Source organism: Thunnus maccoyii, chromosome 6, assembly GCF_910596095.1.
Source record: "Thunnus maccoyii chromosome 6, fThuMac1.1, whole genome shotgun sequence".
NCBI classification, from domain to species: Eukaryota; Metazoa; Chordata; class Actinopteri; order Scombriformes; family Scombridae; genus Thunnus; species Thunnus maccoyii.
Window position 1 is genome coordinate 24,183 of NC_056538.1, and position 16,317 is coordinate 40,499.

The 16,317-nt window shown below is 39.2% G+C and overlaps 1 protein-coding gene across 1 annotated transcript in view; it reads right to left on the reverse strand.

Annotated features, from left to right (window-relative positions):
* Positions 1–2,917: 2,917 nt before the first annotated feature.
* Positions 2,918–16,317, reverse strand: part of LOC121898232 (ephexin-1-like) — a 52,243-nt gene continuing 38,843 nt past the window's right edge. The window contains exons 10-14 of the mRNA XM_042413164.1: positions 12,434–12,597; positions 12,129–12,287; positions 5,116–5,195; positions 4,922–5,026; positions 2,918–4,717 (exon numbers count right to left, since the gene is read on the reverse strand). Coding sequence (XP_042269098.1) covers positions 4,458–4,717; positions 4,922–5,026; positions 5,116–5,195; positions 12,129–12,287; positions 12,434–12,597 — 768 coding nt within the window. The 3' untranslated portion in view covers positions 2,918–4,457. The remainder of the gene's footprint in view (positions 4,718–4,921; positions 5,027–5,115; positions 5,196–12,128; positions 12,288–12,433; positions 12,598–16,317) is intronic.

The following is a 16,317-nucleotide window of genomic DNA, read 5'->3' on the forward strand; positions in this document are numbered from 1 at the left end:
TAATTGATATACTATGCTCTCTCCACTGATGTTTCTGAATGATCTCTACTATTTAGAGAATCATTAAATGGAGATTAACTTTATTTTAAAGGAGAATCCCTTAGAGGAGGGTTGATTATGTTCATTTGCTGAGGTTTGTGGTGACTGAGGTCATTGTCAGTTTGTGGAGACACTTATCTCTGAGGACATGATAGGACTCAAGAACATTTATCTATACTATTTAGAGAGAAGGCACTGGACTTTTTCAGAAAGGTCAGATGCATTTTCTATTTAATTTCTACATATATCTATTTTTTTTATTATCGGAAGGAGGCACCAGTCACTTTCTATACAGTACTTGCCTCCTCGCCTGCAACTACTTCTTGCAAGACAACTAATATTCTTTCCTATTGAGTCTGTTTATTTACTGACCTTAATTTTTGTCCAATGAAAGAAGAGTCTGAATGAATTCCTCTATATTTGGGCTAAGCCAATGAAAGATACTATACTCCCTATTCCTTTTTATAATGCTTTTGCTGGGGGGCAGTGCTCATTAATGTAAGTACTTTTTACTTTATTTTTTGTCTTCAGCCGTCAGGAAATTTTGTCCCATCATTTCCTTCATAATATTGGAGAAAATATCTCTCTTTTTCAGTTTTGCTATACCATGTCTGCAGCACAATTTAATTTAGGGGTGTGTTAAAATTCTCAGTTTTTGCACTTTTTTCCACATTTTCAAAAGGTTACACACATTCAAGTTCTACCTACAAGGTAATTTTGTTCTTTAGTATTATGTCAAAATTCTCTCTTTCTTGTTTTTCTTTTAATGTACGAGGGATAAGTCAAATGACCAAAAGAAAAGCCTTATTTTTGTTCTGTAAAGCACAAAAAAAGATATTTATTTTTTACAAGAAACACATTCTTGTCAAAGAGATGAAACATTTTGGCACAATCAGTGGGGCAGGAAAGCTCTTTTTTGTCATGGTTCTAATCACTCAGGGGGCATTTTGACCTTATTTGACCGTAACTTCAATGGATCTATTATTGAATCTCAGCTTTCAACAGATGGCAGATGGATTTTAATTGTTATTCAAATTGGTGATTCGTTAATGTTTAGCCAATGTTTATGGTTTTAATAGACCACTTTAACACACTCCTTCAAGAATTGTCTACCAAGACACTCACTCTAAAAAATAAATTTCCTTCAGCCACACTCATTATTGGCGGTGACTTCAATGAGGCCCTAGATTTGTTCATTTACAGATCTCCCCCAAGAGGCAGAACAAATAACTTAAATTTAGTAATTAATAATTTTTGCTGTCACCTATCATTAATAGATGCATTCAGGTTTGTACATCCAAACTTATCAAGGCTGGTTCAAGGCTGACTTATCTCAGTCAATCAATCAATCCATGAATTTTTATTTATGTAGCGCCAAATCACAACAAAAAGTCATCTCAGGGCACTTTTCACATAGAGCAGGTCTAGACCATCTCTCTTTAATTTACAGAGACCCAACAATTCCCCCATGAGCAAGCACTTGGCGACAGCGGTAAGGAAAAACCTTTAATGGGTAGAAACCTCAAGCAGAACCTGGCTCTTGGTGGGCAGCCATCTGCCTTGACTGGTTGGGTTGAGAAATCTTGCCCGGTTGGGATGGGAAATCTCGCATTGACCTCTGGCTTATTTCTGATTCTCTGGCATCCTCCTTACGATCAAGCAATATCTCTCCTGCTACTCTAATAGACCATGCTGGAATTAATCTTGTCCTATCCAATGCAAAATCCAGTAAACAAAGAATTCCAGGACACTGGAAACTTAATCTTCATTCCTTCAACAATCCTCCTATTGTTTAGGCATCAAGGATATCATAAATAGCTTCAAAAACAGGAATGATATCTCCTCTATATCAAAGTGGGAATTGTTCAAATTTGAATGCAGATAATTTTCCATCAAGTTTGGCAAACAATATTCAAAAAACAAAGTCATTAGACATAATAGTAAAAATAATTAAATTATATTTTAAATATATCATCTCCTAATGATGAGGATAAAATAAAACTGCATTCTTTACAAAAGGAGTTGAATATGCTTTATATTGAAAAAGCCTAAAGGGGCATTTATCAGATCAAGGTCTTAATGGTTGGAATTTGGGGAAAAAAATTCATCATACTTTTATAGTTTGCCATTTGAATTTTATAGAACCTTCTGGGAGGACATTAAAGACATGATTTTGACCGTTTTAGCTGATGACACTTGTCTCTTTTTAAAGAATGAGGATCAAGTACCGGTCATACTAGAGGCTTTAAAGAATTTCTCAAAGGCCTCTGGTCTTACAATTAATCAGAGTAAATGTGAAATTTTGACAGTACCTAATTCTGATGTCAATAAATGGGGAAGAGTGATGTGCCTATAACCAGCCTTTTCATATCGATATGTTGCCCGCTTCATCAGTCTTTATACCTGTCAATGCAACAAAGAGTGCAGTTCAAAGAAGAACACAGAAGTGCAGTTTCATTGATATAGTTGAAACTGGCGAGGTTCTCCAACAGCCAGAACAGCTGTCATTATGCCCAACCATGCACAGCACCTGTGCCACTGTGGCTTAGAAAGTCGAGTGGGTCATCCACTAATCAGAAGGTTGGTGGTTCGATCCCCGGCTCCTCCAGTCTGCAAATTCAAGTGTCCTTACTGATATAAGATATTAAACCCCAAATTGCTCCCTATGGCTGTGCCATCTGTGTGTGAGCATGTATGTGAATGGGTGAGTGAACTTTAGAAACATTGTAAAAGACTACCCTCCCTTCACTACAAAAAAAAAATTACATATAACATAACTCTTTTTAAATCAGCAAGTCAGGCACATCTCTGATTAATGCTTGTTTATAAACAATAATTTACATCTTACAAAATGAAATAATTATTAAGTAATTATCACGTTACATTAAATGTTTGCAATATTGTACACATACAGTATGTTAAGACATAATACCCTTTACAATCATACTGTTCCATAGTTGTTCATAGTGTTGATACAGTTACAACATTCTGTGTGTGTGTTTATCTTGTGTGTTTATTTGTGTGTGTCTGTATGTGTGTTTATTTGTGTGTACTCCTATTATATTGACAATTTTAAAGTGACATTCGACACAAAATCTATCTTTTGAGCATTTAACAATGTAGGCTTAGAAGATAGCTGTTGGTGTGTTGTTTGCTCTTTGACAGAGAAGATAGACTGCGGTCAGCTTGGGCTCATGGCAGTTAGAAAAAAAGCTGTTCCTCTTGGCATTAGACAACAGGAGAACTGTTTGAAACTGTGTGATGGTTGCACTATGACAGTTGGGGGGTCCAGTTTGGGGTATTTCCAAAACAGAATAGGCCTTTGTTGGTCACTCAATCCAAAATAGCTGTACCACACAATTGAAGATCCTATCCTATATCATGAAAAAAAAGAATTGATCCTGAAAACATTTGAACAAGTTTTAAAATGTGAGGACTTTCCCTGAAAATATATCTGCACTAAAGGTTATTATAGTCTATGCCCATTGTGTCTTTTCATTTATTTTTGTAGTTATATGAGGGCTGTTAAAGGACTTAATTTTATCTAATATGCGGCAGAATAACGTAATGCATTTATAGTTATCATAATTATAGTATTCAAGTATTCAGGGTGTTCCTGTATTTTATCCACAGGTTTGGGACATACTGGTAGATCATGCTGCATGGTTGTTTTGACATTTCTGTGGAGGTCCTGACACATTTGTAGCTGCCATGAAAACTGTTTTCATTGTTGTGAGGCCTAGCTGAATACTGCCAGTGTTCTCCACAATGGAGCCTTTAACACCTTGTACAGCCAGCAAACAAGTCTGACTATAGTCAGTAATTCATAATCAAAAAATACATTTTGAGTGGACTATTACTTTAGCTGACTCATTTATTTGAATATTCATAGACACAGGCTTTCTAAATAATCATTGGTAATTTTCATACAATATTACTTTATGTATTTATTTTATTAAACACTTAACTGTTTGCGTTTGGCTTTAAGAGGGTACGGGGTATTATTCAGTGTTGAAAGGCATTTCACAATTAAATTAATACATTAAAAGTTTCAAAACTTGTCCATGCAGCTGAGGGATGTTTACAGTACCTTCACAATAAGTTACCTAGAATCAACTTTTCAGGTTCTTGCCATCCCAAAACACAGCACCAAGATTTGCTCCATGCATTACTCACCACAGTGTGGGGAACAACAAAACACCTTCAGCACACATTTATATGAGACATGCAGCATTGCTTATACATGATGTTTCATCATTTGTCTGAGATCACTGAGACCATAACTGTGGATCTTCAAAACTATCCACTACTAAATAATCATTATCAAAATGACAAGATGTCATTGTATGGAAATCAGGTCACATGTATCCTTCTTCGTAGTGCATATGGCCCTAAATGGTGATGTAACTGTTACTGATTCACTGCTTTACTTCACTGCTCTCCTCCATTTGATCAATCCAAGGATTGGAGAAGTTAGAGACCTTTGGGGTGCGCCTCCCCACCCTTAAGCCAATCCTAGCTCCAGTATGAGGGCCTCCTCCACCTTCCTGAGCCTGATGGATCCTGAATGCCTCTTTCAGGTTCTGAGCTCGGACCTCCTTGCTCTGGATATCCTCTACTACTCTACTAGGGAACCAGCCCCTCTCACCATCATGGAGCCTCTCACCCATCATCCAGCCTGGAATGCAGAAGACACAGAGAGACCAGAGGTGATATAAAGATGGAAAGGTAAAATTACAGAATACCACACACAAGACAAAATATTTCTTTAAATTAAGTTTTTTAAAACAAAATTTACTTTTCTTTCTTTTTTCTTTTTTTTTTTTTTTTACAAGCAACAGCCTCAAAGGGGATATATAAGCAGATTTGTGTGCCTACATACCATCATCTGTTCTCTCCAGGAGGTTCAAAACATCGGCCATCTCAATGGAGAGTTCATCTGGCTCCTGGGATGAGTATGACTGAATACACTGCACCTGCAGAGAGTCTGATAAATATCACAGATAGTTTGAGTTCATACCTCCACATCTGCATATTGATGACTTGACTCAATGTTGGTATGATACTCTGTCTCACCTGGTTGGTTGGCACTAGTAGACATAAAGCGTGTGCGTCGGTTGGGAGTGAGAGCACACATCCATCGAAGCTTTTCACTCCTGTCCAAAGGGTGCAATTGATTAGTAATAAATTAAAGGAAAAATATTTTTTTATAACCTATGTTGTTGTTTGGTATGTCCATCATAGGGCAAATCATATGGCAAAATATGGACTCTTTAACACAGTCATTTTATATATTTTTCTTTTTGTCAATAAACCCCATGAAAAGACCAGAACCAATGAGTTGATCCAACTCATTACTGGTTCTGGTATTAGGGGAGAAAGCGGTACATAGAGCCAATTGGGTAGAATGAGTCATAGCCTTTATCAAGGTAACCATAAACAAAAGTAATCATGTGACCACAAATTAAGAAAGTATAGTTCACATTACTCAATCCATCTTGGACTCAAGCACATGGAGAGGGTGGTAAGAGAACAGAGCAAAAAAAAATCCATCATCATTCATCATACATGTTAATTTAAGTCAGTGTAAGCTACAAAACAAGGTAAACTTAAACTTAGCATAACTGTGGATCTGAGCCACTGTATGAAACAGTTTTGTCAAAATGGAGGTTGTGGGGTAAAACATGCCAGTTAATCAACTAAAGACAAATCAGCTGTGTGACCACTGAGCCTAGTTTACATTATTAATTTTTAATTGACATTGTGGGTGTATGTGATGTGCTGTTGTGTGTAACTTTGTACTTTGTATGGTGTGTTCTTTGTGTTTTTTTTTTTTTTTGCTTTGTACTGTTTGTTGTTGTGCTGTTGTATGTTTTGATTATAATGGACTACGGATGCAAATTAGCTTCAAGCTAACTCCGGTGCAGTGCATCATTTATGCCTTATACTGCACACTGTACTGTTCAATAAATCAATAAATGTATAGTGATGTTGGGGCAAGTTCAGTCAATGGCTCAATTTACCCCCCAAAATTTTTTTCTGATATTCTAGAGACTAGAGACACTGTCCATGTTTGATCCCTGTTACAAGTGTTACAATGTTGATGAATAAATACCTAATTGTTGTCTAATATTAAGTTTAAGCCACACACAAAAATGCTGTACATACAGATGGGTGACAAATTAAAGGAAAAGCCAACATAAAATGTCTTAGTAAGGTGTTAGGCCACCATGTGCCACCAGAACAGCTTTAATGTGCCTTGGCATTGATTCTACAAGTATTCTTCAAAAAGATATTTCCTCATTTGGTATTTTGATGATGGTGGTGGAGAGTGCTGTTTAACACCTCAGTCCAAAATCTCCCATAGGTGTTCAATTGGGCTGAGATCTGGTGACTGCGAAGGCCATAGCATATGATGAACATCAATTTCATATTCATCAAACCATTCAGTGACCCCTCGTGCCCTATGAATGGGGGCATTGTCATCCTAGAAGAGAGTACTTCCATCATGATAGAAATGTTTCATCGTAGGATAAAGTTACAGACACAAAGTGAGGTGAGTCATCTTGATTCACCTTTAATGTTACTATTTTTGGCTAAGTTATGGCTAACCACTCTCTGTTAATGCAATGCATTTACACTACGAAGCACATTCACCCATTCACACACATTCATACGCTGAATGGTACAGGGGCTACGATGCAAGGTCCCAACCTGCCCATCAGAGGAAATCTAATCATTCATACACATTCACACACTGATGGCACAGCCATCAGGAGCAATTCGAGGTTAAGTGTCTTGCCCAAGGACACATCAACATGTGGACCGAAGGAGCCGGGAATCGAACCACCGATCTTCCGATTAGTGGACGACCTGCTCTACCTCCTGAGCCACAGCCGTTTATTTGTCTGCCTCAGCAGCATTTGAGCCACATATGACAGAATGTGACCCACTTGACCTAAATGTTACATTAACTGCCACCTATACTATTTAGAGTTGAATTAACTGTGTTGATGTTTTAAGACCTGTGATCAGGACATTGAATAGAGATTGCTTACACGGATAATGCTGTACTGTTTTCATTGAAAAAGAAATACACTGATCATCTGGAGAGATACTTCAACTTGTCTGCTTTTATTATTGCTTTTAACTCAAGTAAGTTTAGGAATTCTGCAAATTGAATATTGTCCTGTACTACATAGAAATGAACGGAAAGCAACTGTTGCCTAGCAGGTAGGAAAAAGTCTAAATATGTGAGACACTGTGGTACTTGGTAGGCAGTAATGTAATACAAGTTGTAATAGGGGAGAGAAAATGCAGAAACACTTGTATAGTCTTTTAAAATACACACACACTTTCCCTGGAGTTTTTTTGCCCTTAATATCTTGTAATCCTTTTAACCCAAACCATGATCTTTCCCTAAATCTCTTTCCCCTTAATCAGACCTTAACCACAATGTTGTCACATCATAAAACATATTTTCAGTGGTGGAAATCATGAATTACATTTACTCTTGTTACTGTAACAAATTGATTTTTTTGTGTACTTGTACTTTTTTGAGTAATTTTACTTTTACTTAAGTAGGCCTATTTTTTATAGCAAGTATTGTACTTCGCTACATTTCAAGACGCATCCATTGCAGAGCAAAACCAAAAGTCTCATGAAAAACCCTTAAAAACTACAGGCATTTTAATGTGACATGTGAACTGCTGTTGATGTGGAGAGAGGCATTCAGTTTTCACAGGGGGACTGGACTTTACATGGTTGGAAATGTGTACTTTTACAGGGTAAAAATGCCAATACCACTATGTGACAAGAGAACTCCTTATATTAAGATAATGCTTAATAACCCATACATTGATACAGAAACACATTACAAACTTGTTAATTATACAGTCTTAAGAAAAGAAAGAAAAAGGGTTAACTCAATGTCTGCGTCAGAGTGTATCACAGCATAGCTCAAGCATTTTCTAAGACAAACTAAATGAACAAAAACAAGAATGTTGCTGAAGCAAAAGTTGGACAGAAGTTTCATCACGCACAGGATTAAAGAGCTTGGGTAAACCGATGTCTCCCACAGAATGCCGAGATCTCATTGACCAGTGCTGCAGATTAATTCACATTTGTGTCCTGGTGCCTTCAGATGGTTGCAGGGATTTAACTCTTAATTTTTCATTTTAAACAGCCCTAGGTTCCTTTTCAGCACTTAACCCAGGCTGGCAAAGAGTCATAACTCTATTGAACCATGTATTCCTATAGCTCTCAGCAGTAATGACTTCATGAGCTTCTATAATGATAAAATTCTAACTATTAGAGACAAAATTCATCACCTTTGATGATTCTCACAATCATATCTTAAAGTGCTCATAGTACCCTATTACCCCAGTAGAACACTGCGCTCCAAGAATGCAGGCTTACTTGTGGTTCCTACAGTCTCCAAAAATAGAATGGGAGGCAGAGCCTTCAACTATCAAGCCCCTCTCCTGTGGAACCATCTTCCAAATTCAGTCCGGGGGGCAGACACCCTCTCTACATTTAAGAGAAGCCTTAAAACTTTCCTTTTTGATAAAGCTTATAGTTAGGGCTGACCAGGCTTGCCTTGGATAAGCCCTTAGTTATCCTGCCATAGGCCTAGACTACTTGAACTCCTCTCTCCTCCTCCTCTCCATCTGTATGCAATGTATGTAATGTATGTAAGCCTGAGATTATTTGGTCTGCTGCTTAGAGCTTTAATAAATGCACTACTATTTGCAAATAGGAATCCAGGTGGACTGACTGACAGAACACTAATCCTTGCTTAGCATGATGCTAACAACATATTAATAAAGTGGGAAATCCCGTAGAAAAATGGCAAAGCTAGCAGAGTTAGCGTTACACGATTAAAAATACAATTACTAGATGTGTACACAGCTCCTCATCAAACATCATCACCACTGTGGCTGTTTCTGCTCGTACTATTCCTCCCTGCATTATTTCTGACTGATCCACTGAACAAATAGCTACAAATATCTCCATGTGTTTTTGTGGCGACCGGTTTTTAGCAAAGCTGATGAACACGTCTCATTTCCCATTATTTAGTCATTAAAAAACTTTTAATATGAAGCAGCAAAGGCAGAAAATGTTGGGTTTTATCAGCGGTAAATTAACACGACTCCGATATAGCTGCCCCTTGGCAGGCTTCTGGAAAGCTGGCCAATATGAACAGAGTGGGCTCATTGGGAGGGGGCAGAGACAGAGGCTAAACTGAGGGGCTGCATAAAGGGCCAGAATAAGATAAATATGGAAAAATATGGAGTTTTTTGAACCGTGAACCATGCAAAACTACTCTAGTGGACTCTAGTGGAGTCCCAGAATAATAATATGGAACTAGAAATTTAATTTACCATTGTCACTTTGGAAGATGTGCTTGAACATATTGTGGAAAATCAGGATGGCTCTTTGATTGTCAGCAACTTTCACAAATTGAGGCAACACCATATAGCAAAAGTCCATATGCTGCAACTGCAGAGTGGTGGTTTAAGAAAACAGCTCTGTAAAGTACTGTTGCTCCAGGGTTATTTATATTTGTAGCTGGACTTTCTTATAAGTAATTCTTATTTTTACACTAAATAAGCTCTTCATCTCTCTTATACACAAACATGCAGCCCACAGCTCTTTTACAGCTTATTTACAGCTATTTTGTAAATAGTGTGTGAAAAATGAATATCAAAAAATGTATGGAGTCTCTATTTTCTGTATTTAAGTAAATCATCACAGCAGTAAGAATAGAATATACATCTCATAGAATATACTTCCAAAATGATTAAAAAAGGAAGCCTCAACTTTGATTTATTGTAGTTATACCAGCTTATTTTTGCATAAGTACATATGTACTTTGGTATGAAAACAATAATTTTTGATCAGCTAAGCAATCTGAAATACACATGAATGGCTGGCATTTTGTGAACGCAAACTGCTAAAAAATCGACAGTTCAGTGAGTAATGATAATTGTAAGAATCAATCGACCTTTTCCCACAATTGTATGCATTCCGAGGTGCAGCTACCCTGTTCCAATGTGGTGGCCACGTTGACACATAGATTCGATGATAAGTAGCACCACTGCACTATATACATGTTGGTATATCTATGATTTCTTCCTTGAATGGCAAAGAGGTGCATTCGCTTTACAAGGGGGAACATTGTCATTTTTATTGTTGCTGAAGGGAGGATTTGAGTTTTTTGGGAGAGCTGGGGAGGGACTTATATTTTTTCATTCTCCACCTTATTTTATTATGTAAAAAAAGAGATCAAATAGTAGCATCAGAATCATGTCTTTCATGCCATCTTTGGCAATATTCTTTATCCTGTACGCTCTTTTATTCTGTGTCAAAACAGAAAACTGAGCTACAGTAAAGTTAAATATGTCATATAAAGCTAGAGTATCATTTGATGCACATTCAGCATCTCATGTTGCCATTTGGTTTTCTGATCAGTGAGATGAAACATATTGACTGTGGTTGTTTACAGTTTGAAATGTTGCTAATATGATCAGTTCTGCATAGGAATTTCTTTCAGTGAACACACACTTTATCATTCGTTCTTTCAGTTAGACAAACTGTAACCAAACCACTGAGAGCTTTGTTTTATCACTTTGGTCGTTAAACGCCAAACCAACTGTGCATAAAACGAGAGCATATCAGTGATACAGCTTTAGAGTATGTGGCATACAGCTATCTCCCTCTCTCCTGCCTCCATGTCACTGAGCAGTGACTTTGACCATTTACTGACAGTGATTAACTTGCCTGATCAATTATGACAGACAGTAAGACGCCTAATCTCAGTCACCAACATCAGATATAATTGATATGAAGTTTTACTATTAGGAATGTGGGATGGAGCAAAAATATTACAGTGCTCAAACCCCTCAGAAGTCACAGCCGGTTCCTGTGCCCTGGCATGGGTTAACACAGAGGAAAGCCCCTTGAGAGTAACTGACCGGGTTTTCAAAAAAAAAAAAATTAATTTGGTGGATGGATTTGTGCAAATGGAAGTGTACTGTATCTGATAATGCTATGTGGGAAATGTCCCCAGTATGTACTGTAACACAAATCAATTTTAAATCTGTATCTGTATCACTTACAGATGCTGGTTGTGACCACAGTGCCAGTGGGTGCACCCTTAGCTGTGGCTGGCTGTTAATACTAGTTCTCTACACTGTATTATGACCAGCTGCTACCATGGCTGTGATTCTGACAGGCTGTGATTGTCATTATGACTATAGGTAACTGCTGTTGCTGTGAGTACTGCTGTATCCATTGCTGTGGCTTTTCTAACAATAGTCAACAATTGTTGATAGTTGGAGAAATATAATGAGAGACAGCCTCCCTCTTGTGGGGTCCTAATTGGCTACTCAGCCAATCACTCATGAATCCTGTTGCTTTAGTGATTTTAAAGAGCTGTCTTCTGCACCCTTTTTTACACCCATTTACTTGTACTAGATGGATGTGGGATCAGAAGGAACTAAAGGAAGGAGGAACAGCCATTTGTTTTTTTGTGTATGCAAATACACAAGAAAATAACAAAAAACTAAATCTTGAATCCATGAAAATGTAGACCAAGATATCATTATGTCATGCCTGTGACATATTGATCCCTTTGCCAGCATTAAGTTGTGGCAATGACACACTATCTTGTTTCGTAATTTTTGTCTTTTCGAAGAGATTTGTATGTATTTATATAAGTTAATTTATTGTTAGTTTACAAATGCAGCGCAGCTCTTTCGATATTCTTGTGTTGTGTCTGCTGTCATTGAGATTTCAATAAAATAATGTCAATTCAAGTTCTTTTTCCTTGCCACAACATATGCATACATTGCATACATTTCTGTCACAACTGTGCATCTGCATGTCAAGATGACTTCACTCAGAACCCCATCTATTTTGCTGGGTTTAAGTTTTGTGTCTCTTTAGACGTCATCCACAAATAGATCAATTTTCAGATCGATGATGAAGTTACCTCTTTGATCTTAATTTTCTGTCATTACCTTTATCCACATTTCATTCACAACCACAAAGTGGAATCCTATGCTGATTCTGTTTCTGGTACTCACATACTGGAGGTCTTGAGCATGTAGCTGACAGGACGCTCCTCTTGGTTCTCCAGCAGTTTAAGATTAAAGACATTGGCCAGCAGCTGGCCCTGGTCTTCAAGATCTTCAGTCCTCAACATGGCCCGCGTGCAAGAGTCCAGAACCTGGAACTTGTCCCCACTGATAACAAGTTGACTGAATTATTATTCCCTGAATTCAGTGCAACAATTCACTGATTTGTTTTTGAATGAAGAGACTGACAAGACAACAGGAAATTTGTTAAAACATAAAGATTTCATAGTTAGAATACCTTATTGAATGCTTACCTAGAACTGCGCTTGGTGACCAGCAGTAGATTGTTAAAAAGGAACAAGTACACTGGTTGGTAGAGCTTACGGCTCCGCATGGTCCTAGTGCTCTTGGGCCCTGCCATTAGCTGCACTGCACCCTTCTTTAGCAACCAGCGTGAGTGGGAAATGATGGGCACAGACTACAGGGGATAACAGAGGTCATAAGATAAGGGTACAATATAAGTTTTAATGTCATGTTTCCATTCCATTCCACGTTTCCATTTCCAAAACAAATTGTATTTTATAGTTCCTGCACAATGCTGAACAGCCTGGCAATTCTGATGCTCTAATTTATACATCACTTGGTCACTTCAGAAATTCAAGAAACCCAATAGTATCTTGTGCAACTCTGATAGATTTATTTGCAGCTTCATGGACACAGTGACAGTGACATTGACAGCGACACTTCTGTGAAAGACTCTGCATCCCTTCAAAAATGGTAAAACACTTAAAAAATTATGTACCCTAGTTCACAAAAGAAATTCAAAAGTTAAGAAAAGGGAAAAACTGTGCCTGTACAAATTAAGGCATACCATCAAAAAAGTTGTCATGACTCATCCTGTCTTTAGGTTATGTTTTGTTTTTTCTTTCCCATTTAGTTCTGCATTTCCTGTTTTGTTTTGGTATCTAACTCTCCTCTCGTTTCAGATCCACTTCCTGCCCTTGTGTATTTCCCGCTCCTGTCTTTGTCATCATCCCCTAATGTCATCCACCTGCGTCTGCTTACCCTCACTCTCCTTGTGTATTTAGTCTGTGTGATCCTTGCTTCCTGTGCCAGTTCGTCTTAGCCTTTTTCGCAAGCGTTCCAGCATAATTATCCTAGTTTTTGTCTTCAAGTGTTTTGACCCTGGATCTGTTTTTTGACTCTGCCTTTGCCTAGCCCTTTTTGTCTTATTGCCTTCTCTGACTTTCTGCCCGTGTACAGAACCTGCCTAGTAAAGACTTTGTTTTGGAAACTGACTGTGTGAGTCGTGCGTTTGGGTCTAGGGGTGTCTGGTGTACCAGACACCCCTTGTCAAAAGTCAAGTCCAACTATGCCACTGAACTAGAACTACAAATTGCAACAAATGATAAAAAAATAATCTGGAAAAAATCCAACCACCAATTACAAACAAAGCCCTACAACCATCCCAGACAGTGACAATCAACCCCCCCGAAAACCTTAACCACTTCTATGGGAGATTTGAAGAATCCCTAGTACCATCACCAACCCCTTCTTTTCCCTAGCATTCCACTCCATTTTACATCCAAAGAGAAGAGCCGCTTTGAAGACTGCTCAGACAGGATCAGCCAGGCTGTACTCCGTCATTGCGCTACTGTACTGGCCACTGTGGTCTCTGACATATTCCCATATGCCCAAGTCTATCAAGATCTCTTGCCTCAATGGCTTTAGACGAATTGCCCTAACATCTGTGGTCATTATGTCATTTGAGCACATCACCCTCCTTAACCTGAAAACCTGCTGTACTCCCCTAATGGATCCTTAACAGTTCAGAATCAGTTTTACTGCCAAGTACGTTTACACATACAAGGGATTTGCCTTAGTGTTGTGGTGCATAACAATCAAAATATACAAATTAAGAGAGAATAAAAGTACTTACACAATGTAAGAGAAAATACAAGTACCACAAGTCAAATAATCATAATAAATATAAAATAGAAATTTACAATATACATACAGTATATTGATCAGGAATATGCAAATATTCATAGTGCAATTAGTATATGCAATGTGCAAATAATAATAAATACAGGAATTACATCCACGGGTGGGATAGTGTCCGTGTCAATGAGGGGGACCTTGTTGATGAGGCCAGCTACAGTCAGGAAGAAAGCAGCCTCTTGACAGAGAGAAACTTCAAAAAGTTTATGTCCAGGGTGTGAGGGGTTGGCAATAATCTTTCCTGCTCACCTGAGGGTCCTGGAGGGATGCCAGGTTGCAGCCAATCACCTTCTTAGCAGAGTAGATGATACGCTGCAGTTTGCCCTTGTCCTTGACAGTTGCAGCAGCAAATCAGATGGTGACAGAGGATGTGAGGATAACGGGGTAGAAGTTCACCATAACTGACTTTGCCTGGTTGAACTTCAGCTGCCACAGGAAGTACATCCTCTGTTGTGTCTTCTTGGTGAGGGCCCTGATGTTCAGCTCCCACGTGGGGTCATGAGTGATGATGGTTCCAGGAAGTGGAAGGACTTTCACATTGGTTGATGGGGGCAGTTGGGGCTGGGGTTCTTCTGAAAGCCACAGCCATCTCTACTGTCTTTAGAGCATTGAGTTCCAATTTGTTTTGTCTGCACCCAGTCACCAGAGGGTCAATTTCACACTTGCAGGCGGTCTCATCCCCACCAGAGATGACCCCAATGAGAGTGGTGTCATCCGCAAACTTCAGGAGCTTAATGGACTGATGACTGGAGGTGCAGCGGTTGGTGTACAGGAAGAAGAGAGAGGAGAAAGGACGCAGTATTGAGGGGAACTGGTGTTGATGGTCAGAGAGTCGGAGATGTGTTTCCCCAGCTTCACATGCTGACGCCTGTCAGACAGGAAGTCTATGATCCACCTGCAGGTGGAATCAGGCACGCTCAGCTTGGATAGCTTGTCCTGCTGAAGAAACATACAACGATAGTATTGAAATCCACCAGGATGCTGGTGTAGGTTTCTGAAGAGTCCAGATGTTGGAGGATGAAGTAGAGGGCCATGTTGACTGCATCATTTACAGACCTGTTGGCTCTTTAGGAAAACTGCAGAGGGTCCAGGAGTGGGTCTGTGATGGCTCTGAGGTGGGACAGCACAAGGTGCTCAAAGGACTTCCTTAAGGCTGTATTCAGACCAAATCTGGTCTTGTGCAGAAGTGCAGTGTGGGGGAGGGTGTGTCTTTATTTCCAATCACCACGAAACAATCAGAAAATTAGGCCACCCCCACAGCCACTCCCCTTATTCAAATGAATGGGAGGACTGGTGTTTTCACAGCAATGCGTGATTTGGTATGAATTCAGCAGTCCTCAAGACCTGTGGTCCTTCTTTTTTTAGGGGGATGGGGCTGATGGTGGAGGATTTGACGCAGGCTGGCACACAGCATATCTCCAGTGAGTTGCTGAAAATGTCTGTGAATACTGGAGACAGTCGGTCTGCACAAAGCTTCAGGGTGGAGGGAGAGACTTAAACTAAATTAATGGATGATCAGAATAGGTTCGTCAGGCTACGTCAGAATCAAACGTGTTTTTAGTTGTCCCGAACAGCCAATCTCAAAGGAGAGGGGGATAGGGGAGACATGATAATGTTTATATACGGGGATAACATGTCATATTTTCAGACAGTCTCTCCTGGAAGGCAGTCAATGTTGTACTGGATTATTCAGATAAAACTGAAATAGTTGTTTCAAGAATGTAAAAGGAGAGCTAGAGAGAGAAGTTCAAACCCTGGCTCCTTTCACACCTCTGCACAGCTGGCCAATCACTACTAAGTGTGAATGTCGGCTTTTCAGTTTTGGAAAGTTACAGAAATTGCCCTGCACTGCCCCTCCAATCCACTGTTGGAAAGCTAAGCTATAGTGGACCATCTGACAAGCATGTCTGAAGGAGTATACCAGCCCCTAGAGTCTGGTCCAGCTGCTTTGAGGGGCTTTTATCTCTTGAACAGCCTGGTAACATCCCTCTTCAGGATAGAGTCTGTCACTGTGGTAAGGGAGGAGGGGGCCACTGAAGTGGGTGGTATAGCAGTGGCCTAGGCCCCAACTGTAGTGGGGGAACTATAAGTGGTGGAATGGAGTTGATGGCTGGAGTCAGGGGGATGGTGTCAAGACTTTCCCTTTATCTATCAAATCAACAGTAGAACTCATTCAGGTTGTTGGCCAGGTACAAGT